The sequence below is a fragment of the Calonectris borealis genome, chromosome 14 (assembly GCF_964195595.1).
Source record: "Calonectris borealis chromosome 14, bCalBor7.hap1.2, whole genome shotgun sequence".
Taxonomy (NCBI): domain Eukaryota; kingdom Metazoa; phylum Chordata; class Aves; order Procellariiformes; family Procellariidae; genus Calonectris; species Calonectris borealis.
This window is the reverse complement of record NC_134325.1, coordinates 1,907,142-1,930,434: the sequence shown is the minus strand read 5'-3', so window position 1 is coordinate 1,930,434 and position 23,293 is coordinate 1,907,142. Positions and strand designations below refer to the sequence as shown.

The window sequence follows — 23,293 nt, the reverse complement described above, 5'->3', positions numbered from 1 at the left end:
ACATTACTTGCAGCAGTACCTCTTCTTCTCAGATGCATATGCTTCAATGGAAGATGAATATTGTAAAAGGAATCAGAATGCAGTGAGTATCCTTTGTGGCAGTGCCATGCATAGTCCTGAAAAGAGCTATTAACGCCAGCATCCTATTGCATTTCTCTAGCACACACTTCAACTAGCTGTCAGTGCTATAATCTCAACCAGGGACAGTCAGTAGAGGTACAAGGCTTAAAAGAGAAAGAAAGATAGTGTTCGTCTTTTTCAGAAAGTCTGGAGTAAGCTGCAATAAATATTAGACAATATTTAGGAATGCAGAAGCAACCAGAGTCAGAGTTGAAAGACAGACTGCAGTCTTACCAACACTCTTTCTACCAGCTTATCTAGGGTGTAAAGAGAGCACCCTCCTTGTGTTTCATAGCTCTGGTTAGTACCACGCCAATTCAGTGGACTTGCACTAGTTTATCACATCCTGACTCCTTGGTATGACTCAGGTCAGCAGAAGTTGCCTGCACTTTGTGTTTTCTGATGCACCAGCACTGCAGCATGCCTGGTTTTAAACAGCTGTACAGCAGCACACACTAGGGAACAGCTCTCTCCATCTCACTCGCAGCCCTCCGTGTACCTCCGACAATTCATGAGAGCACAGACAATCGGTAATGTGGACATGGTAACATCCAACTGCAAACACACACCCCCTCCTGAAGTGCCAGGACAGAAATGGTGTCACTTCACAATACCCCTTATTTGCCTCAGCATGTTAATAAACCACTCCGGAAGAACGAGGCATTTAAAGGCACCTCCTGAGGTCCTCGCAACAGACCCTCCCACATACAAATCTGGACGCGAGACTTTGAACTAGAAATCCCTTCCTCCTCTCCCCTAGCAATCACGCTACTCCCTTTTTTACAGGACAAACAGCGTTTGTAAGCTGAACCCCCCAGTGAGCTTCTTTAGTCTCCGACCACAGCCTATGCTCCATTTCATGGCAGTGAAATGCCCAGCCACTCTGCTATTGACAGCCACCTCACCACCTCATTTATTAAAAAGATGATGTGGAGATGCACATCCACATGTCCCATCACGGGACATACACATGCCTCGTAGTGGTTTGATAAGCTCTTACCACAGAGTAGCAGCCCCAGAAGAAGCCAGGAGGGCTCTGGTCTCCCTCCACCCGTCAGAGCCATGTCTTCAGGAGGGAATGGCAATGCTAGGACCCATCACTGACTGGGACAGGGCTCCTGATACAGGCGTTAATGTTGTGATGTACCGAGTGTGCCATCCGCGATACAGCAATGGGCGTAAGCATGTGCTCGACCTTAAAATCATGAATGGCCTCAGTGATTTCTCTAAGACTATGCATGACTTTTGAGGCAAGCACACGCAAGAATGAAAGATCAGGGCAACAAAAGCAGCGTACGGCTCTCACTGGAACAAAGTGATGAAGGCATTCATGCAACTGGTTTCTATAAACACACTCTTTTGCCTTGTATCATGGTTTTGAAACACAGCTGAAGACCAGGAAATGAGAGGGTGAAGGAAAACCTCCGTAGGTTGTCCACACAAATTAATGAGGCCACTGAAAGGGTAGCCTGGGCAGCACTTTGTTCAACTTCCAAGTTTAAACTTCTAAGTTCAAAAGCAGCAACAAGTTCACTTCCATCTTAGTAAGCAGACACAAATGCAACCGTCTCGCAGTTTCAAACACGTACTCACCCAGAAGAGAAGGTTGAAGACAAACATTAGGTACTTGATACACTGCAGGCAGTTGTGAGCCATGCTGCACCTCTTCAGTTCTAGGAGAAAAATAAACGAGAGATCCAGGTAAAAGACAACGTACTTGTTTCCCTTGGGGGACGTGTACTTAGCCTTGGTGGCCTTAGGGCCTGGGTTGGTGTGGAATCCAAAAAAAGAGTTGCTGGCAGCCCCAAACTGGCCACCATACATGCTGCTGTAGCGACGAAAGGCGCCATTTGGGAAACTGTAATCCTTGCTGTCCAGGGAAGGGCTCCTGTGATAGGTCGACTCATCGGTGCTAGACCTGCGCATGGTGGCTTCAGCTCGTCCTGCCGCAACTGCTGCTCTGACAGTCGTCGGATGTCAATGGTGCGGCTGAAAGGTTTGTGGTTTTCTTTCTCCTCCTTGCTATGAATCCCCTATTGCTTTGCACCAGCTGTTCTTTTGTCTGCCATCCTGTCAAGGAGTTACACGTGCTGTATGGCAGCAAAGTTGGTGAACTGAAGTCTGCTTAGCCAGGAGTTAGGGAGCAGCGTGCTTCCACATGAGAAAGACTTCTGCACAAGTAAACATTTCCTCCGGTGTCACGATCGTCCCTCCCGGCCCACCCCGCTACCAGAGAAGAAAAAAAGAGAGAGAGATATACTGTACCCAAAGCACCGAATTTTAAAAAAAGGAAGTGTGACCTCGCTTGGGTCGCAAATGCCATATAAAACCCCAGCTCCACATGCCGCGCACAGACAAGAGAGTGCCGCGGCACAAGACCCGTGGGCGAGGGCAGGAATTATCCGAAAGGCAAGCAGCTCCCGCGGCCCCTTCCTCTTCGCCACATCGCTCTGCCCCGAGACGCTCGGCTCACTTCAAGGATCCCCGTGCCCCCTTCGCGCGGAGGGAGCCTGTGGCGAGCCAGCCTCCCAGCCCCGTGCACGGCGCGGCCGCCACTCCTCCGCGGCTCCGCGCCAATGGCGCTCCCGCCCGCCCGGCCCGGCCCCGCGCCGCCCGCCCAGGAGGCGAAGCGGCCGCCCCGCTGCGCACCCCTCCCGCCCCCGCCTGTCGCAGCCCCTCCGGCACCCCCACCTGTGCGCCAAGGAGCCTCCACCCGCGGTCGGGGTGCGGCGGGAGGCCCCGCCCGGGGCGGGTCTCGGGCCGCCCGGCTCTGCCCGCCCGCTCCGGAACTCTTGGGGCGGAGCGGCCGCAGGGACACGGAGCCTGGGGTGCAGCTGGCTGCAGCAGGGCTGCCCGCACCCACAGGCAGCGCTGCCGAACGAAACGGGAATAAGTAACGCCTGCAAAAAATCCTCACGCCTAAGCGTCCGGGGTGCTCGGGGGGAGCGGGGTCGAACAGGCCGTGCTTCCCTGCCGGAAGGCTGGCTGGTTCCGCTGCAGATCCATCACCGGGATTTCCCCCATTCATTCGGTCCCACGGAATCATCGCTCGGCAAAATGTATGGCCAGCTCATTTGCTCCTCCAGCAGCCTACCTCCCCCCGTCAGGTAACTCACCGACCGGCACCATGCTCCGTACGCTGGGGAGCACTTCCTAAAACCTGGCTGCTCCCACAGGCAGCAAAGGGTTGAAAATCTGCCACGAGCAACTTTTTCAGAAAGGAAAAATCTGCCTGAACCTGCGGTGATTACAGTGTTAACACTCAGGAAAGCCAGACTCATTTACCATCTTTGCCCTAAATTCCCTGTGCGAGTAACTCACTTCGTCTCCGTCTGTGCCGCTGCCTTATCTGTAAAACGGGACGGCCTGTCTCTGCCTTCCCTCCCTCATCCTCCGTCTGCCTGATGATTTTGACTGTAAGCTCCTGGAGCTAAGTGAGAAGACGGCTGGCTAATATTTTTTAAAAGCCTTGCCCCAGCAGAGAATACAGGTTTCTTGCATGAAGCATCCTGCCAGTCTCAGCACAAATCAAGAGACGTAGGCACCAATTAATTAAAGAACAAATTAGTAAAAGTGAAATGAGCTGGTTTTGCACATAGCCTGAGCAGTTCACCCTTGCAAACCACCCTCTAATTCTGTTAATTTACAAACGGCAAAGCTACAGTCTAATTATTTCCCTTCATTTCCTCCGCAAACTATAAATAGTGTATTTATAGTCTTTATGCCCAGTGTGGGCATACCTGGTGCAAGCTTTAGAGAGAAAGAACTTGAGCACAAAACACAAGGGTAATCACTCCTGCGCCATCTGTTTCAACAACTTTGGATGACTTAACTTTTCCACTTTTTAATTTCCCTACCTCTAAGAACAGAGATACGTCATAGCCACGATGGAGCTCGCTCTTCTACCCTTCCTCCCTTCCTTTCCTGCAGAGTATGAACTCTGTCTCCAGAAAGGAGTCCTCCTTTCTAGGACATAAAGATGGTCCCATGCAAGCAGATCTGTTCGCAGTCTCAGTTTCCAACACACCATTTATTTTTCCTATGGCACCAAACAGTTCTGCCTCCAATCTTCCTCCTTGTCTATATGGCAACTAGACCAGTTTGGCAACGGAAATCCAAAGGTGATTCAAACATTTTCTATGTCCCCTGTCAGTATACAGAAATGCCTATGCGCAAAGCTCCATATTAAATGGTAAAAAGAAAAACAGCTCTGTACCCAGATTATGTTGAAACAGTGTCAAGTCAGATAATCGTTATTTAACAAGGGTGCCCATGGTACTGCAAGCACGTAACAGAGGCCAATTTGGCATATTTACTGTAAACTAGACATCTGAAGGCTCAAAAGCAGCTCACTTACTGCTATCTGGATAAGAAAAGGGGTAGAAATCACTTGATTTCCCCTTTCCTTAAGGCAATTCCCGAGAGAATTCAGTCCTTAATATGGGTGGAATCATTTATAAAGCCAAGATCTGGGGTGGAAGGGAGTTTCTAAATGCTGCTTTTAAATAAAAAATAATAAACATCAACACACAGTGGGTATATTTCAGACAGATGCAGAAAAACGCATGAGGAAGGCAGAGGTCCCACACGACCCATACAATAAAGGGTGCTTTTACCCCAGCCTCTTTTCACCGCCCTCCCTTAGCACACCTCATTGAAATGACAACTTTTCAAAGACACTTCAGTGTAAAATTTAGCTCTCAAGTCGTCACTGTTCTTTCTCACGCCAATATCAACAACTAATTAGAAACAGAGTCATTTGGGATACAGGCATTATACAGCTCCAGAATCATTCTTTTAATCTTCCACAGTAGGAAACCGAGTCAGAGTTGCTAGCCTAAATGGGAAATCCTTGAGATAGCAACATCGCACTGGCAGGCTGACACGCTTATATGAAGGAGTAAGACCCTGCATGGGAACTGGGGAACAGCAATAAAAAGAGAAGGGCTGATGTACTCTACTTTTGCCCATCCCTGGCGGAAAGTGGATGAAAGGGGCAGGGACATGCTGGTACTTGTATCAACATTTAAGCCGTTACAATAAAGTAATACTTACATGAACCAAGAAGAATAAACCTCGGAAGTATTGTGTCGCTGGGCCATTATGTCCACAAGGGTGACTGAAGGGGCAGGTGAATTATAGCTTTCACAAAACTTTTTATTAATGACTAAGCCTGAAATCACAGCCTGGACCTAGCGACCTCTGTTCACTCAGCTTTCCATCTACTTTTTCTCTTCCCAACTGCATCTGTATAGTCCCATCCCGTGGCCAATTCCTATCGATTCCTCTACACAAGGAAGCAAGCACTCTGCAGTCTCGCCCGCAGAGGCTCAGTTTGTATTGATTCTGGCGGCACGCCACCACTTACGCTGAACAGCTCTGTCCCTGCCGCTTTCAGTGGAGGGTCGGTAACCCTTCAACGCCTCCAGCCGAAACCCTGGCCCCGAAAGAGGAGCGGCAGCGCTCGCGTCAGATGAGCTCCAGGCGATAGGTAGAAACTGTAAGAGGTTTGGGCATCGCCGGCAGATCTGTTAACTGAGTTATCCCTCGCGCCCCTTCTCCCAACAGCCTCGTCCACGGCTTCAGTTCCCACCTGCCGACACACACCTGCTTCTTCAGCCCGCGCTTCCCACCTGCCACCTCACCAAGGGCCCCGCACCACGCTCCTACCGCCCTTGGCCAAACCTGCTCCCACTTCCCTCGTCGTTCCCATTGCCGTGACCGGCGCTCCCGCTCCAGCCCCCGCTCCGCCACCTGATGGGGCCGGCAGCCATTACCTGCGGGCGGGCTGCTCAGGGCCCCCTCCTCCTTTAAAGGGCTCGCGGGCGCCCGGGCCAGTCAGGGCGAACCACGCGGCGGAAGAGGTACGTGCGAGAGCGCGCGGCCCCGCGGGGCCGCTGGGCCCTGATCCCCGGGGCCGGGACACCGCCATTGCCGAGGCCTGAGCGAGCTTTGTCTGTGTACTCTGAGCTCAAGCGATGGCTGACGTGTCAAAACGTTCTACCGAGGATCCCTAAAGAACCTGCCTGTCCCCATAGTTTGGGTGAGCGCTGCTTTCCGGGCCCCTGCTCGCCTTTGGCTTCTCTTTCGGTGCACCCTGTTTTTCCAGAGCCAGCTGCTTCTTTCCCAGTTCCACGGCCAGGCCTTCCCCTCCTCACGCCTCGCTGTGGGTGACGCCTCTGGCCCCAAAGGAACCATCAATTGCAGCCAACGGGTGTTCCGATACTGCTTTGGATCAGGCCTTCCTTTTATCCATTCTGAGTACTGCTTTCTCTTCCTGCTCCATGATTTAACTCTCATGATCGCAAAACACCAGCCCCTTCAGGTCACACAAAATGCAGCCACTAACTCACCTCCTCATTAATTTAGTCTCATTAGTCCTTTAACAGTTGCACTGGCTTTCCCTCTGCTAATGCCTCTTGTCACTGTCTTCAGAACGCCGCATACCTGCTCCATCCTCCTAACGAAATAACCTCAGTAGCCTGTTTGTGAGCATCTCATAAAAACTGTTAACTGATCCACGAAATAAATTTCAAAAAATCCTGCTAGAAGCTGTTACTGAAATACACTACACAAATGCAGGGTACGTATGTGACAACTGCTCCTGTCCTGCAACAGGGGGTGTGCAAAGGCACGCGCACGAGAGGTGACAGTCTTTCCCAGTAGTTTCAGCGAACAAAATGTCTAAGATCAAATATTACAAGAGTGGGAGCTTTTTGTGGGTTATTAACTTTGCTCCACACCACAGCATTGCAATCAGCTAAGGGTGATCAATTGATAAATACACTCCAAATGGTTAACCTTTTAATTTCATGTACATACAGAGATCACCACAAAAAAGCATTAATCAAAATCGGCTGGCACTGCCTGTCCCCTTCTTCAGCAACGTGCCTAGCGAGCAATCCCTCCTCTCCCCCCCAGCGCACTCCTTGCAGCTACTGTTTGGTTACGTTTGATTCAGCGATGCAGGCTTTGTAAAATATGTACCTCTTCCGAAGACTAAGAGAAACATTACCTCTTCTGACTGGAGGGTGAACCGAAGTTCAGGGCCAGGCTGGCTGTTTTGGCTAGGAGAAAAAAACCCTTGTGACAGAGTCTTTGATTTGTTTGCTTTTGTATATTCATTTTGCATGAATATAAATGACTAAAAGCACAAGGCAAAAAGGAGTGAGAATATGATTTTTAACCTGACAGCCTCGCGCTGCCGTAGGTCTGCAGTCTCTGCTCAGCCCTGGCCACTACTGTTTAATATCTTCATCAATGACATGGACAGTGGGATCGAGTGCACCCTCAGCAAGTTTGCAAGATGACACCAAGCTGAGTGGTGCGGTCGACACGCCTGAGGGACGGGATGCCATCCAGAGGGACCTGGACAAGCTGGAGAAGTGGGCCCGTGTGAACCTCATGAGGTTCAACCAGGCCAAGGGCAAGGTCCTGCCCCTGGGTCAGGGCAACCCCCGGTATCAATACAGGCTGGGGGATGAAGGGATGGAGAGCAGCCCTGCCGAGAAGGACTTGGGGGTACCGCTGGATGAAAAGCTGGACATGAGCCGGCAATGTGCGCTCGCCGCCCAGAAGGCCAACCGTATCCTGGGCTGCATCACCAGCAGCGTGGCCAGCAGGTCGAGGGAGGGGATTCTGCCCCTCTGCTCTGCTCTGGTGAGACCCCCCTGCAGTGCTGCGTCCAGCTCTGGGGTCCTCAGCACAGGACAGACGTGGACCTGTTGGAGCGGGTCCAGAGGAGGCCACAAAAATGATCAGAGGGATGGGACAGTTCTCCTATGAAGACAGGGTGAGAGAGTTGGGGATGTTCAGCCTGGGGAAGAGAAGGCTCCAGGGAGACCTTATTGTGGCCTTCCAGTACTTGAAGGGGGCTTATAAGAAAGATGGGGACAGACTTTTTAGCAGGGCCTGTTGCGACAGGACAAGGGGGAATGGTTTTAATCTAAAAGAGGGGAGATTCAGATTAGATATAAGGAAGAAATTTTTTATGATGAGGGTGGCAAAACACTGGCACAGGTTGCCCAGAGAGGTGGTCAATGCCCCATCCCTGGGAACATTCCAGGTCAGGTTGGACGGGGCTCTGAGCAACCTGATCTAGTTGAAGATTGGCTCATTGCAGGGCGGTTGGACTAGCTGACCTTTAAAGGTCCCTTCCAACCCAAACCATTCTGTGATTCTATAACATGATGGGGGGACCTAGGTGTTGAGCCAGCGCTGTATGATTACTTCTCTGCATCTCCATCCACAGGCTAAACAATGGAGAAATCTGGTGACAGTGTCTCTGCACGTCAACCCCCTTTCTGACAGCCCACATAGAACAAAACAGCAGCAACCAAAGGGTCTCCTCCCAAAATCCTGCTCTCTCCTAAAAATTTGTGTGGTGCAAAGAGCCTGTGCTGTCATGCGTTGCCAAAGGCTTTGAGAGGCACGGGTGGATCAGACGTGGAGCCGTAAAGCCAGTTCCTGAACCAAAAGCAAGACATGTCAAAGCAGCCCCCTAAGAAAGAGGTAAATCAAACAACCATCAGTCCTACTCTGGGCAGCAGGTCCTCCAGGTCAAGTAGTATTACCATCGGGCTGTAAGCTGAGGAACTCTCAAGAACCTTTTATTGTAGAAAGAAATATGATTCTTTTTTTTAACAAGTCAAGCAGAAGAGAGCATGTTTACTGAAACCTCAAACTTATTGCATACGTAAGAAGATCCCACACCTTCCCTTTTATTTCCAGGGCCCTTGCTCGTCCATTAGCAATTTCAGTATCTGTAAAAGGCTATATTTGCTGGAAAGTGGTTGAGCCCTGGATTGCAGGGGCAGGAGGAGAAAGTCAGATGTTCTAGAGATTTCCTCAGCTAATACAAAGATCTTTTGATATTCATAGTTGTACCTGCAACACCTTTAAAGATTTACTGATGCCTCCAACAAAACTTTGAAAAAATATTCCAGTCAGAAGCAATTTCATTTATATAGCAGACTTCAGGGTTTTTTGTTTTCTTTTTTTTTTTCATTTTCTTTCTTTTTTTCTTTATAAATAAGGAAATTTGCATGGAAAAAAAAGGATCTTCAATACTTAATAGCTCATCTCCTTCTGCTCACATGCCACCTGAAGTCATGATCTTTGGTTTATGGCATAATTAGTTGCTATGGAAATAACATAATCATAGACACAGAGAAAATATTTTGGGTATGATTTGCAATGCTCTTTATTTAAGCCTGTGCACAAGTTACTTCTGCAGAAACCTCACTGCTTTTACGTGCTCTCATCTGCATAACGGTTTTCATCACCTCTGCCTGTGCATTCAGACACACTGGTACTGGTACGTGCACTACTCGCACGGAAGGCATTTCCTTCACCCATCTTTGAGCACGTTCAAACAGTGATGAGAGCGTACATGCATGCAGAAGAGCTGGTGCCAAGTCAGACTAAACAAAAAAAATCTCTTTAAAAATGACTTGGGATTGGGCCCCAAAACCCTGCGCACCGCAGAGCTCCCTTGCCATTTGTGCTTTCTGGGCTTTTGTCACCTTATTCTTTGCTAATGATTTCTTTTGTCCAATAATAAAAAATTTAAATAAGGAGATTCCCTGTTTCCCCAGCAAATTCTGTGTATTTAAGTCCTGGACAGAGAGGATTATTGCTGCAGATGAAAGACAAGCAGTGCCAGTCACTGAACTCCTGGAGAAGCAGAAACCCTGTTCCTCTGCCAATGCCCTCAGTAATAAAGAATGAAAGAACAGAAATAAAGAATCCATCTGACACCCCGTACAAGATGAGTTGTGGCCCAAAGAAAATCTTTGTCGAGACCTATCTTTGCGGTGTCAGCAGGTCTTAGCAGCACAAATGCAATTTATGTGCTAGTTTTCTTAAAATCAGGTTACTTTCTCTAACCTGAGAGATCAGCTGACGTTCAAAGAAATACCACTTCAAACACACACACGGTACTCAGCATCTTTCTGTCAAGTACAAAGCAATCAATCAGACACAAAAATCTTTAAACTACACAGTTCTGATGGTTTGTGAAAGCAGGTATTTTAAAGCAGAAGCAAACAAAACAAAACAATGACTTAAAAAAAATGCAAAGATTCATTAATGTTCCCTAACTAGTGTCTGCCTTTTAACACCTTCATGGATTTTTTCCTTGAAGATTCAAAATGGATTCTCTTCTTGTCTCGCATCCTTAAAAACAGGGCTAGGGTTTTGCAAGCATATGAGCATGAAGCAAAGTTCATATCACCATATTTCAGCTCCATTTCCAAAGCAATGAAGGCCCAGCAGCGTTCACTGACCTCACAGGGACCCGAGTGCTCAGCACTTTTGAGAATCAGGTCACGGAGAGCCCGTTTCAGCGAAGTACTCAACCCCGGTTTTCACTGCAGTGAGATATTCATGTACTTAAATAGTAAGCACACACTTAAATGCTTTCGTGAGTGGGATTGTACATAAGCATGAGAAATGCAGTGTTTAAAAGGCTGCAGATCGAGCTGGACGCTGAATACAGCTGCTGTAGCGGAGGGAATTACTCCCTGCGCACACATCGTTGGGCCTCTGCTTCGCAGATCTACCTGCAGAGCTGGCTGGGAGGTGCCTTCAGCCAAAAGAAGCAAAGTTGGTTCAGGTGGTTTGGAATGGGGGTGAGGAGCTCTCCTACCAGCAACCCAGTCAACAGATGCGAGCAAGCACACCAAGACCCCCGGGCAGGCCGGAGAAGTCCTCTCTGCTGCTGCATCGCTGGGTCTGTGACTTTCTCTTCACAGCCAAAAGACCTCAATTTGCTCCTAGCTCCCTTAGGCTCCTTCCAAAATCCTAGCTTAAAGATAAATATACTTCTTTTTCCAAAAAAGGACTGAAAATAAAACCCCTAAGGGAGCAATAGATGTCCTTTTCACATTGAAAGATAACAGCTTCTTGGAATAAGCAAACGGACGTTATTTTTTACGACATGGAAGTTCCGTCACACCAACTCAATGCATTTCTTACAATGCAAGCTGTGCTGGAGAGAGCTTAAAATTAAAACCGAAGTATTAAAAAGCTTGCAGCAAATTAAAAGAGTATTTGAAAGGGAATAATAAACAAAAACACTAGGTGATGATTAAATATTGATATTAAATGGAATGGACCTGTACAAAGAAAATGCAGCTGGCCATATATATTTTTATAAGTTACGTTACCAGCTATTATTCCTTTTCTTGATGTTGTAAGGAATCACAGGGCTTATATTATCCCACATAGTAAAAGTAAATAGCAGTGGATCTCTTATCCCTGACATCTCTATAACCATTCAAGCAAAAAGAGAGGAGCTTCTGCTATCAAAAAGAAAAAAATTTCTGGATGCACAAGCTTTGGCTTTCTGCTTTGCCATTCTGAGCATTCGTAACAGTGAACAGTCAAAAATAACTTCAGGAGTGCTACCAGCAGACATACTTTCAAATATATTTTTTTGAAAAGATAACACATACAGGTAAACAATTTAAAACAACAGCCCAAGTTTTACACTCCTAAAAGACGTATTAGTGAGTGTAATAGTGATAATGCTTGAAATAAAAATGCTCTTTTGGAAGAAAAAGTATCACCTGCACTGGAAATCATGTCTCTGTATTTACTTGTTCACATCACCACAGTCTGGCTCTTTTTATATTTCATTGTCAAAATCTGTAAATAAGCTCATTCCCCTAAGGAAGTGTACATCTACACAGAAAGAAGAGGCACCTGTATTTTAAGGCAGCACAGGTGTGATACCCTTTTTGCAAAACATACCCAAACTCAGTTACCAAAGATAATACAGAGGCCCTAATTCAGCAAATTCAAGTTGTCTAAAAAAAAAAAAAGAGAGAGAAACTCATCCCTTTTTATTAAGGCGCTTAATGCTATTTAACTTTAATCGTGGGGCTTTGTTTGGACAGAAATAAGGACATAACTTGGAGCTTTAATGATAAAGAATGAAAGCTAATCAGTGCCTGAATTTAGATGCTCTCGTTGAAAAGGTACTTCCAAAGTATCTGTTTAAAGTCATCACCCGTTTCGCACACTGGCTAAGATTCTGGATTTAATCAAAACCAAATTTGTGCCTAAATTTCACCTGAGTGTTTGTGCTCAGTGTTTCCTGTTGGTTTGCACTAGGCTTTCAGACATTCCTACTCTGCGAGAAACACTTGGCACAGGACCTTTGCAAAATTTAATCCTGCTAAATCTAAGTCCTAGCATACATTAAACCACTAAAAATGCAAGGTCAACCTCTTCTGCGGTCTGACCTCCAAGCAGTTTGTTTACTGTGTTATATTTACGGGGATTTTTATGAAGGCAGTTTCATATACTAAAAAATGATTTCCGCATCAAATCACCCAGAAGCCAACTGAAAAGTGATTAGGAGTGTTTCCACAAAAAAAAAAGGGTATCTATTCCATGATGGTTTTCAGAAATGGCAGGGAATGTAGAAAGAAGAACCAGCCCTCCTGATTTCTGTATTCTGCGCTTCTGCCTTTAGACAGGATTTCTTATTTGATGGGGAAAGAGGACCTCCTTAGAAACATTTTTTATTTTACACATATTTCCAGGTATCTGAAGACCATATTAAGTTTCTGCATAGCTCTGGTATTGCTAATGATATTTCTCTCAAATAATGCATAATTATGAACCTATAAAACTTTAAATAAGATGCTTTATAGCCTTTTACAAGTGTCACCCAACCTATGCTGTAGGGTAAACTGTACTTTTAATTTCTATTTGTTATGTTTACACTGTGCAAAGAGATTCATTACAGTAAAAGCTAGTTATTATTTCTTAGAGATTATACAAATTCCTTGGTCAAAGTCTGTCTGGATAAAGCAAACAAATAATTACTTTTGTTTGCTTCCATTTTGCTTGGAAATAGAAAAGCTAAGCAAACTGTAACACAACTCTACCAATTCCTATAGGGATCAAACACTACAAAGCCAAAACCATACCTCTGCTGCTTTGCACAAGCCAAGAATCAAGATGCTGAATGTATCTGCAAAAGCAAAAAGTGAGAATACCCAGAAGATACTTCTACTCACTGCCTGGCTCAAACAGCATACTGTGTTTGGAGCCTGATCCAAAACACACGGAAATCATTGCAAGGTGCTCTTCCAATCTCAACTCCTCAAAAGTCTGACTGCTCGTAGTTCAGGCAAATCTTAGAGCAAGATTCCGCCCCCACTGATGCCTGGGTATCGTTGTGAGCAGGACTGCTATAAATTGGTCATACTCAGATGAGATGGCATTCCGTTTTTTTATGCAAGACAGAGAGGTAGAGGGGCTGAATCCAGGACTCCCTTCACCACTGTGGAATGGATTTCTTTATTGATCTGCTTAAGACAGATAGGTATGGTAAGTATGACAGGACAGATGTAACAGGGCATTAAAGCTCCAAGAACTGGGAAGGGAGAAGGGCTGACACCCCCACCAGCGCCTGCGAGGGCTCCCTGCCAGCCTGCCAGCTCCGTGGGTCAGACCGGTGGTCCCGAAGGCATTCTGGACGCTTGTTCCTTCAGCCAGGTCCTAGACCCTGTCCGATAGTGAAATGGGCAGCACCTTGCCTCGCAAAATAACCACGGGAAGAATTTCAACAGAAACATACCCATTTCAGACAAATTTTAAAAAATGCAACCCAAAAGAAAGCAACAAACATCGGCTTATCAATAAGCAAGAAACTAGAAAAACACGAGCTCTAGCAGTTTTGGCTTGGCACAGCGAGGGCGCACGTTCTCCGCTCCTACGCTCCTGGTGAAAGGAGCGGGACTCACGCGGCTGCATACGCTGCGTCTGGCAGTCTGATGGCAACTGTTAGCCCCGCTATGAGTCCTGGCACAATCCTGGCCTGGCCTTAGCTGCTCCTCCAACGGCAAACTCTGCTAGAAGGGGAACCAAGCCGAAGTTGGCTTTGGCAAGACAGAGGTGCAAATCTGATTTTCCTTCATGGAGTAAGTTACAGATCCTGCAAACTCGTGCCTCGTGCAGCTGGAAGCTGACAGCTTCAGATGAGAGGAATTTATCATTATTATTTTAGTATGAGAGCAGCTCACTGATTGCAGCTTGACAACTCGAGTTAATTAGTTGATGAAGGGTCTGCTGCACGCTGGCTGGCTCCACAGCTGTGGACGGTGACACAATCAGCAGAGTGAAATCCATACTTAAAAGGTCTTTGGTCTTTTTAATCCTGAACTACAAATCACAAAATCCACATAACAAACCCTGCAGATCAGAGGAATTACACAAGAGGTTCCCCTTTTCCTGGCCCTCAGGACAGTCTGGTCTCTGCTGCTTACTGAAACTCATAAACAGACAGACTCGACTTCAAAAGCATCCCCTTTTCTTCCTGGAGTCCCAGTGGTTCTCAAAAATAAGATAACTGGTTTGAGCTCAACCTGGCAATGTTCCCTTACGGCTGCTTTCCCCAGCAGGGAAATACCAACTTGCAGGTTCTCCCTTGCTCCTGCCAAACACCAGGTGGGATTTACCCCCCTTTTCAAAGAGATTATGTCAAGATCATAGGACGAGAGGAAATGGCCTCAAGTTGCACCAAGGGAGGTTTAGATTGGACATGAGGAGAAATTTCTTTACTGACAGAGTGGTCAGGCCTTGGAACAGGCTGCCCAGGGAAGTGGTGGAGTCCCCATCCCTGGAGGTATTTAAAAGCCGTGTAGATGAGGCGCTTAGGGACATGGTGTAGTGGGCATGGGGGTGTTGGGTTGATGGTTGGACTCGATGATCTTAGAGGTCTTTTCCAACCTGTATGATTCTGTGATTCAACCATCTGGCCCCACCTATTAGATCAATGCACAGAGCCCAGGTGCTATTTTGCATCCAAGTTTGCAAAATGTTAAGGTTGTTACTAAACAGACAGCTAAAACAGTACATGAGGCCATAATGTCCCAAACCCCTGAGAAGTGGTGGAGAAGCACAAGTGGCAGGGAAAGCTGGCTGGGAAGTGATCTACGTGGGGCTGGAGCCACTGAAAGCCACTAAGCAGTGAGGGACAGGGGAAGGACGTTGCCTACTGGGAACAAGAACAGGCCGTTGCTGGTAGACCAGGAGCCTCGTATCAGTGAGAGCTACTGCAGAAATTCAGCTGGCCCTCTGCCAGACTCCACCTGTAATTATATGGCACAGCTGTAAATCTCTCTGTGGCCCTAGTTCTTAGCACAGAGAAAAGGATTTTTTTCCTCTGCCTTTCATATCCACATTTTGCACTTTTCAGGGCACAGCCTGCTTCCACCTCCCTTTTTACTTACCACCTAGGAAGATGAACTGCACTTCTAGGTGCTCTCTTAAAACAAATCAAAGGCAAAAAAGGAACTCCAAGAGTCACCGGGCATGTCTGAAATGTGGTCAATCAGAGGTTGCTGGAGAGCAATCAAGAGAAAGGAGGTCCTTTAGATGAAGGCAATGAAATTTCAAGACAAGCAGCTCTTGTCGCCAGAAGCGATGAGTAGGTAACTCAGCAGCCGTCTCACCTGGGCCTCCCGTGTCCTGAAAGGGGCTGCAGAGAAAGGCACACAGCTATGGGCACAGGAGCCAGTATTTAGCAGGAGACGTGCACGACAAACAGAAGTGGGTGGATTCAGAAGCCACTGCAAGGCTTTACTAGCTTAATTCTGGCGTGTTTTGTTTTATTCATCCACAGAAGGACTCTGTTGACAGAGTCTGCATTGCTCTAACAGAAACATTTCAGTCCCGGAACCCTGCTTGTCTACACTTCTTGAGGTACCATGAAAGCAGATGAAGATTTTTTTTTTTGTGTTATAGGACTATTTCCTCCCAGTTGAGAGCAGCTCAAAGGAATTGGCTTCAACAACTTTGCCATGATTGAAGTTTATTTTTTGACCAAGCTGAGCTCTGACAGAAGCGAGGCTCCAGTGAGAGCCATGCTTTATTCTGCCTCCACTAGAATGCTATTGGAAATCTTGGGATGAATCAGGACAGCAGACGTGCTGCACACAGAGATTAAAAGCAAAACATTCTGCTGCAATAATGTTTGAGCATTTAGGGGACCTCAAAGATGATTTTTTGTTATTACGCTCTAAACAAAAAAACACTTTCCATGTTGACATTAATTTCTATAACAGGGCTTTAAAAACAAAACAACCCCAAAATTCAATAGACTGCACCCAGGATGGCAATGTCTCAAAATTAGAAGCAGCATGTTGGCATTTTTCCCAGAAAAAATATATATACGTGTGTGTATACACACAGGCACTTTTTATTTTTCGCAAGATCAATGAAGCTCTGGGGCTCGTTCCCACCCCGCTCAGCCAGAGGCAGGGACAGCTGGTCTTTGCACTGCATGAACACTTTAGGCACGAGAAGGAGTTTGCTTACCCGAACAACGATGTTTGTGCATCAGAAGTAGTGAGCAGCATGGGGCTCTCAAATCCATGATGCTGAAGCCTTACCCTTCCTATCTAAACCAGAGACCTTAACTTGAGGGCTGCTTGTCTCATCTCAGTGCTTCCAGGACAGAGTTATTAGGCTACAATAAGCAAGCTCCGACCAGCAGGTTGATGAGACTAAAAGAATCCCCTTGGTCATCCCCAGCCAGTTGTGAACAAATCCCTGCACTAGCAGCAAGGTTAGCTAGGATTTTTCTGTGGGACCAGGTTACAGAAGCTCCTAATCTTAAATCCTCCACCAAACGGACTGCAATGATGTCTGCAGCTCTGTCTGAACCAGCAAGAAGTGCGAGTCAATTCTTGCGGTAACAGGGCAGAAGAGATGCAGTTCCACACATACCCTTACACGCTCTTGAAGAGGCATCTGAACGCTGTCCAAAAATTAATTACATGGCATGACAGGCTCTGACAATTAGCTAACTAGACTGCTTGATGGCTAGGATTTTAAATAAGGATCTTTCAAGGGGGAAACGCTGGAACAGGCAGTGCTACTGTCACAACAGTCTGAGCTGTCACGAAAGCGTAGCACCAAGGAGACAGCCCTACAGGCTTCACAACTGCGACGGCAAAGGAAAGGAAAGATCCTGGGGGAAAAGGACCTATTTGACCGCACCTGTACCTCACGTCCATCATCAGGAGGACTTGGGTCTTTTCCAGACTACAGTTGGTCCCCAGGAAGCAGCAGGAGAAGCCAGGACCACCACCTGCTCTCACTGGGGCTGGAAGAGGCGCTTTCTGTCACACCACGCCGGGCGGAGGTCACAGGCAGCCCCGCAAATACAGCCAATACCCTGTACGGTACGACAGCGGGCCCAGCACCCTTGACACCAGCTGGACCCAGAAATGCAAAATCCCCCACGTATCCACTCCAAGCAGCCCCGAAGGTTGCTGCTCCTCCGCCTCACCGCTGAAGGGGAGTTCTGGCCAAGGGCTTTTGCTGCCGCACACCGTTTGTGCAGACTTCTCTGACGGCTGCTCGCGGAAGGCAGAGCTTCACTTGCACAGCCCTCGCCTCTTTTGGGCAAGAAAACAAGGCTCCCGCTTTCTCAGTTTTCTCCCTTTGTGTGCAAAGGGAAGGGATGAAGAGGCAAGGATTTCAGGATAGTAAATAACCAGAGTGACTTGACAGCAAGTAAATCAGCACTTTGTAGCGTTCATCACAACAGCTTTTGGCATCGCAGGAGAAGAAACAATTCATTACACAACAAATAAACTACGATCTTGTATTTACAAGGCAGACTTTCAATGCAGCCAATTACTGTATATGTAGCGGTGACTAGAAGTCTTACGTTACCATTTACAGATCATCCGTGAGATGACTGCATTTTATCAGTATATCGCTTTTTATGAAAAAGGATCAGGGAAATTATTAAATAGTGAGGATGGGTTTCAGTGGAAGCTGGGTGCCTGTTTCCCTTCTATACATGTGAAAATCTTCTGTCTCTTCACAAAGCCATTGCAAACATGTTTCAAGTATTTGCTTCGCAATTTGCTAGTCTTCTCCGATATGATTGCCTACATTAGTTGGCAGTTTCTTTTCCCTGACGGGATTTACGCCCCAGGCCTTTAGAAGGTTTCAGGTTGGTTCTGGTATGTACGCTTATGATGAATATATAGCAATAGCATGCATCAGTGTATACACTTTCACAGAAAATCAGAATCTTAAGAACTTCACTGATACCCCTGAGAAATGGGTAATTTCATGGTTTTTATGTTTATTTTAAAACTTTTTATTCTTGGGTTGGACTTCGTCAGGGTTGAGCCGTGACCTACCAGCTCATCTTTCTTCTTTAGAATCAAGGATCAAATCTCTATCTACATAGGTGCATTGAAGTGCTGTTCACTTAAACTAGATCTGCTTTTAACACCATATGCTAATTAACCATCGGGTTTTGATATTAATGCCTCAGAGGCTCACGCTCCTCAGTCATGATTCAGATGTATAAGCAAGATTCTCAGCTGCTGCAAAACAACTTAACTACAAGGAAATCAAAAGCACTGGATGGGTTTACACCAATTGAGAACCCAGCCAACTGTCTTAAAATTGCAGAGGCTTTCGCTCAGGCAAGCACCACCGCTGAAGTATTTCTCCCCCATGTATATGCTGCCTTCTTCATTCCTGTTGCTGCTGTGAAAAATATCTGCAGCAGCATTTCTGAACTGCGCCCCGGGATTTGCTTCCATTTCCCCTTTTCTCTGAGTAGGGGCTCTGTTTTTCTGATTCAGTTGAGCTATGCGTGCCTAGGCTCGACTCACGTAGTTTATGCTGCTATGGCACAGGTAAGATGCTCTTCCCTCAAGCTGTCACCAGCCTCGCCGGAGAATCAGCTGCCAGCCGGGCCTCAGCATCTACGGAGGAACCTCACATGTCGCGGTGTTAGACCCCCTCTTGCTCCTCCATCTGGGAGCCCGGCTGGCTCCTTTCTCTCTCAAGACGAGCAGCCAGTAAGGGCCAGAAGTCACTTCACACTGTTATTTGCTGCCTGCCAATCCACATACCCAAGCCAGCTTCATTTGAGAATCTGGCTTTTAGATTTATTTTTCCTTCCAGGCAAAGGGGTAGCAGGACACTGCTGCTGAATACATGTTTTGTTATAGCCTCCCATCGCTGCCGAATGCCATGGTTCATTCTGTATCAGGTTGTTCATCATAGCCCTGTTTTATGTTTTTCAAAGTGTTTTTGGAAGATGCAGGGTTTGAATGAAGACTGCCCAGGACAGAGGCACAGCGCAATACTGCATGGAAGTTGCCCTAAAGCAGATGAGAAGAGACGAGGAGGCAGAACGGCTCCCTGGGGTAGGGACCCACGCAGCCATAGCAATGAGAAAGCTATTGAGATTTATCAGCTCAGCTAGTGTTTATTCCAAAATTCAAATGTTCTTTTCCTTCTCCCTGTGTGGGCCAATCCAGCGCCCACTGAAGTCAGCGGGAGGTCTACCTATGAGTCTGAAGAGCGCAGAGGCAAACTTTTGAGAAACTTCTTCATTTAGAGAATAATTTAAAGCCATCTCCCTGTAGATGTGAAATAGCTAAATATCAGACATCTGCAGCTACTTTACTGACAGCTGCCCTTCTACACTGAGCCTGTAGAGTTTGAAAAACTTGAAGTGCCTCCTGATGTCCTGAACGAGAGGATTGGACCTGGCCTTTTGCTAGAAGAAGGAAGGGAAAGATGGGAGTCAATCTACTTTGCAGATGAAACAACAAGAAGGACTAAGATTTTCTCCCTAAAAATTAAGTAGGCTTTCAGACTGAAGCCAGAAACGACGTTTCCATTCCACCTCTAACACAGACCTCCAGTGCTGGGCAGGTCGTTCAATCCCCGTGCTTCAATTTTGCTCTCCAGCCCTTTTTTTTATACCATCTCTCACCAGCTTGTTGAGGTGTCTAGCTATCAGTGCAACGCTACTGGCGAGGCACGTGCTCTATGATAGTAGTAATAACAGCATAATGAGGAGGAGGAGGTACCCGACACAAACCTGAAATCTGACTATGAGCACAAGGAACATGAACACGAACTCACCAATACATAACGTATGCTAAGATTTTTTTTAATGGCATCAGTGGATACCAGGAAAGAGCTTTTCTGAGCAAGAGGTCAACTTTACTGTTAATTATCGTTATAACAACTGCTAGTCTTTACTAAAGTGTTTTTTGCTTCTATTAGAAGAGCAATTACATGTGGCTAGTCATTCCAATGTTACTTACTCCATGCTCAATCGTTACACTGGCTGAATGAAAACTCACTTCAGCCAGAACAAATATTACAACCTATGTATTGACTTGATTCCTCCGAGACAGGTCTGCAAATGGAAATGGAGGTCTGTCACATTTCTAGTAATCTGGGCATGTCCTAAAGTAGGTCACTGACAGATAGCACTCAGTATAAGCGGGGGAAGACAACACAGAAATGGGGAAATAAAGTATGGACAGGTGGTGATAGTGAAAAGGAGTGAGACACACTGTCATCCCAGAGGAGTATTTTAGCTTCAAAGAAATCACACCTTACATACCAAAAAGAGCTGCTAGCCACACAGTCGGAGCCAAGAATTTCGCTGGATTTGGGCACGCAGTACTGAACAGCTTTGCGTTTCCTAAACATACCGCTTTACCATAGCGGCAACCACTGCATTCCCATCACGCTGATGCAAAGCTACAGCATTGGACCCACTTGTCCAAGGTCTGAGCAAATTGCTCCCCTCTTCTCTGCTCCTTTCACAGCAGAGAGTCCACCCCAAGCCCTGCTCTCCCTTCCCTCTCCCAACAGCCCCTCTCTCAACTTATTCAAGCACGTTTGCAAGAAGGGAACAAGTTGCGTTTCAGCCAATGCCAAGTCTCCACAAAGGAAGAGTTCACTTTTTATAGCTGATAGGTATCTATGCTGAAAAGGTGCAAGCAAACATCTTTGAAACCAATCACTCAAATGTTAATAATCAAGTTTAGGGGTTCTGCAAGTTATTTCAGATGAAGTCACTGAATTCTTTTCTAACGTGTGCATGTGGAAGCACAATGCAATGTAGGTAGGTACCGCGGTACAAACTAACATTCACTAACAAGCTAGCGTTTTCAAAAGGCCAAAGGAAAGCTCTGCCACAGGGATACAACAAAATATAAGGACATGTCAGGTGGATTTTGTTAGCAGATGTTATAGCAAGTAAAGTATATATGAAATATATATATCAATAAATGTACCCTTCAGCTCCTCTTTTTTTACTCTGTCTTTGCTACTGACACTTATATTCTAAATCAATATCTTTTTGGCTCCCAGAAAGATCTTGTTCCATTCACTTTATCAAGACATACTTAATAAATCATATTTGGCAGCATAAATCATATCTTACCACAAATGAGATTTAGAGGAACTAATTTCCAAATGTAGTTGCTTAGGCATATGCAATAAAGCCACCTTCTATTAAAATCCACATCTGTAATATTTTAGCATGCATGACAGCAAACAAAGGAACCACAAACAGGTCCACTTAACGCATCTTTACACAGCTTAAAAAATATCTTTCCCTAATTTCCATTAACATTTTTCTCAAAGAGCTAAAAAAGCTGAAAGCCTTCATAGCCTCACAGTGCTGGAGCCATATATCACATTGCAAAGGTGAGAAATGCACTTCAGCTGGTTTCACAAGCACACCCCACGTTTTAGCAGTATACTCTGGCTTTCAAAGAAAACTAACGAAGGCCAATTTCTGACTGTGGAATGAAGCAGAGCACCTAGAGTTCAGAGACCTGAGTCCCACTGCCACTTCTGCTACATGCTTTACTGAAGGCTTTATGCAAAATGCAGTGAAATTTTCCTATGCGTATATGGGTTTAAGACCTAAAATAGATCTGTTTCCATCTCTTCAGACCTCAATCTGTAGAACTGAAACAGAAGGGGCCAAACTCAAGGTTCAATCCTGTCCTCATTTACTAGATGCCTTGAGACTGTCTTTTAAAAAGTCCAGTGAAAATCTCTTCAAAAAAGATGCTGCCAGAGCCTGAATCAAAGCTGACGGACAGAAATCACTTGATCGAAAGCCCCAGAACAGAAAAGCATTATTATTAAATGCTCTTATGCTTTAATGCCTTTGCACATTTACTCACTGATCTGGGCTTTAGTAACAGCTCTCTCTAAATGTACTGCTGGTGAGAGACCTGTTCTGTACTGCACCATGTTACATACCCCCATGCAAAAAGCCCAGATCAACAGAAATGCAACTGGATTTTTGGTCATGAATACAAAAAGTCGCGATTTGGTCTTTTTTTACTATGCCTACATCTGCAATTTTCTTGGTACTCAAGACAAAGTTATTGGGCTAAAATGGTCACTGCTGAGAGTTTTGTGCCGGGTAGGGTAGAGGAGGCGTAATTAATATCTAAATATGGTAATTCCTATCAAGCAATCAGGTTCCACTTTAGATTGATAATTTACACATAACAACACCTGGAAAAAACAAAGAGAATACGCTGTTTCTTCACTTCCCTCCTCCTGGCCTTTTATCCACCTCACACCCAAATACTGCCTCCTGATAGAAGCCAGAGCTTTCTGGCTCAATACTTCCGCTAACTTGGAAATTACTCAGAAATACTCAGATATTCTGTACATCAACTAAAAAAAAAAAAACAAACCCCTTAAGTTTTGTCTTCGCCATAGGCTTGTACCAACAGAGAAGCCACCAGCACTGCAGGCCATCAGCCTCCCACAGAAATCGCACAGGGGCTCTGATCTGTAGGAAGATAAAAGAGCAGAAGAGCCAAGTTTCCAAATGCCCTCTGCTGGCACCTGTCAGTATTACTAAGAATTTCACCCTCTTGCTCACTCGCCTTTCAGAAAACTAATTCTGAAGGTTTATAATTTAAAGATATCCTGGGTTTACCTTTACCCTAATACATTTACCCTCTTCCAGCTTTGCTTTAATGCCCAAGTTTGCTTACTTTTAACCAAGCACCACAGAAACCCAAGTAAACATCATGGGCAGATTGTCTCTTAGTTGGAAAGTACGTCTGAAAAATTTTTCAAATCCACTAACTTCTAGGGATCATCACCCTCATTATTTTGACCAGTTGCTTTTCAGGAAGCTGCTGGGAAGTTTTTCTTACCTTCCCACCGAGTAGTAGGGCGGTAGGAACGCAGCCATCCTCCTGCCGCGGGATCCAGGAGCGGACTGCTTGGCCGAGTTTTCACCCCCAGCGATGCGCTGGCTGACGATACACGGCACAGCCGTCACAGTGACAGCCATCACCGTGAGTGCCATAGCTACCACACGGTCACAGTC

The 23,293-nt window shown here is 46.2% G+C and overlaps 1 protein-coding gene across 2 annotated transcripts in view; it reads right to left on the bottom strand.

Moving 5' to 3' along the window:
* Nucleotides 1-23,293, bottom strand: part of TSPAN4 (tetraspanin 4) — a 453,873-nt gene that overhangs the window by 206,138 nt on the left and 224,442 nt on the right. The window contains exon 4 of one of the 2 annotated variants that reach the window (XM_075162965.1): nucleotides 1,714-1,793. In XM_075162965.1, coding sequence (XP_075019066.1) covers nucleotides 1,714-1,776 — 63 coding nt within the window. In that variant the 5' untranslated portion in view covers nucleotides 1,777-1,793. Of the gene's footprint in view, nucleotides 1-1,713; nucleotides 2,315-23,293 lie in introns of those variants that run through there. The other variant, XM_075162964.1, reaches the window with a different exon arrangement.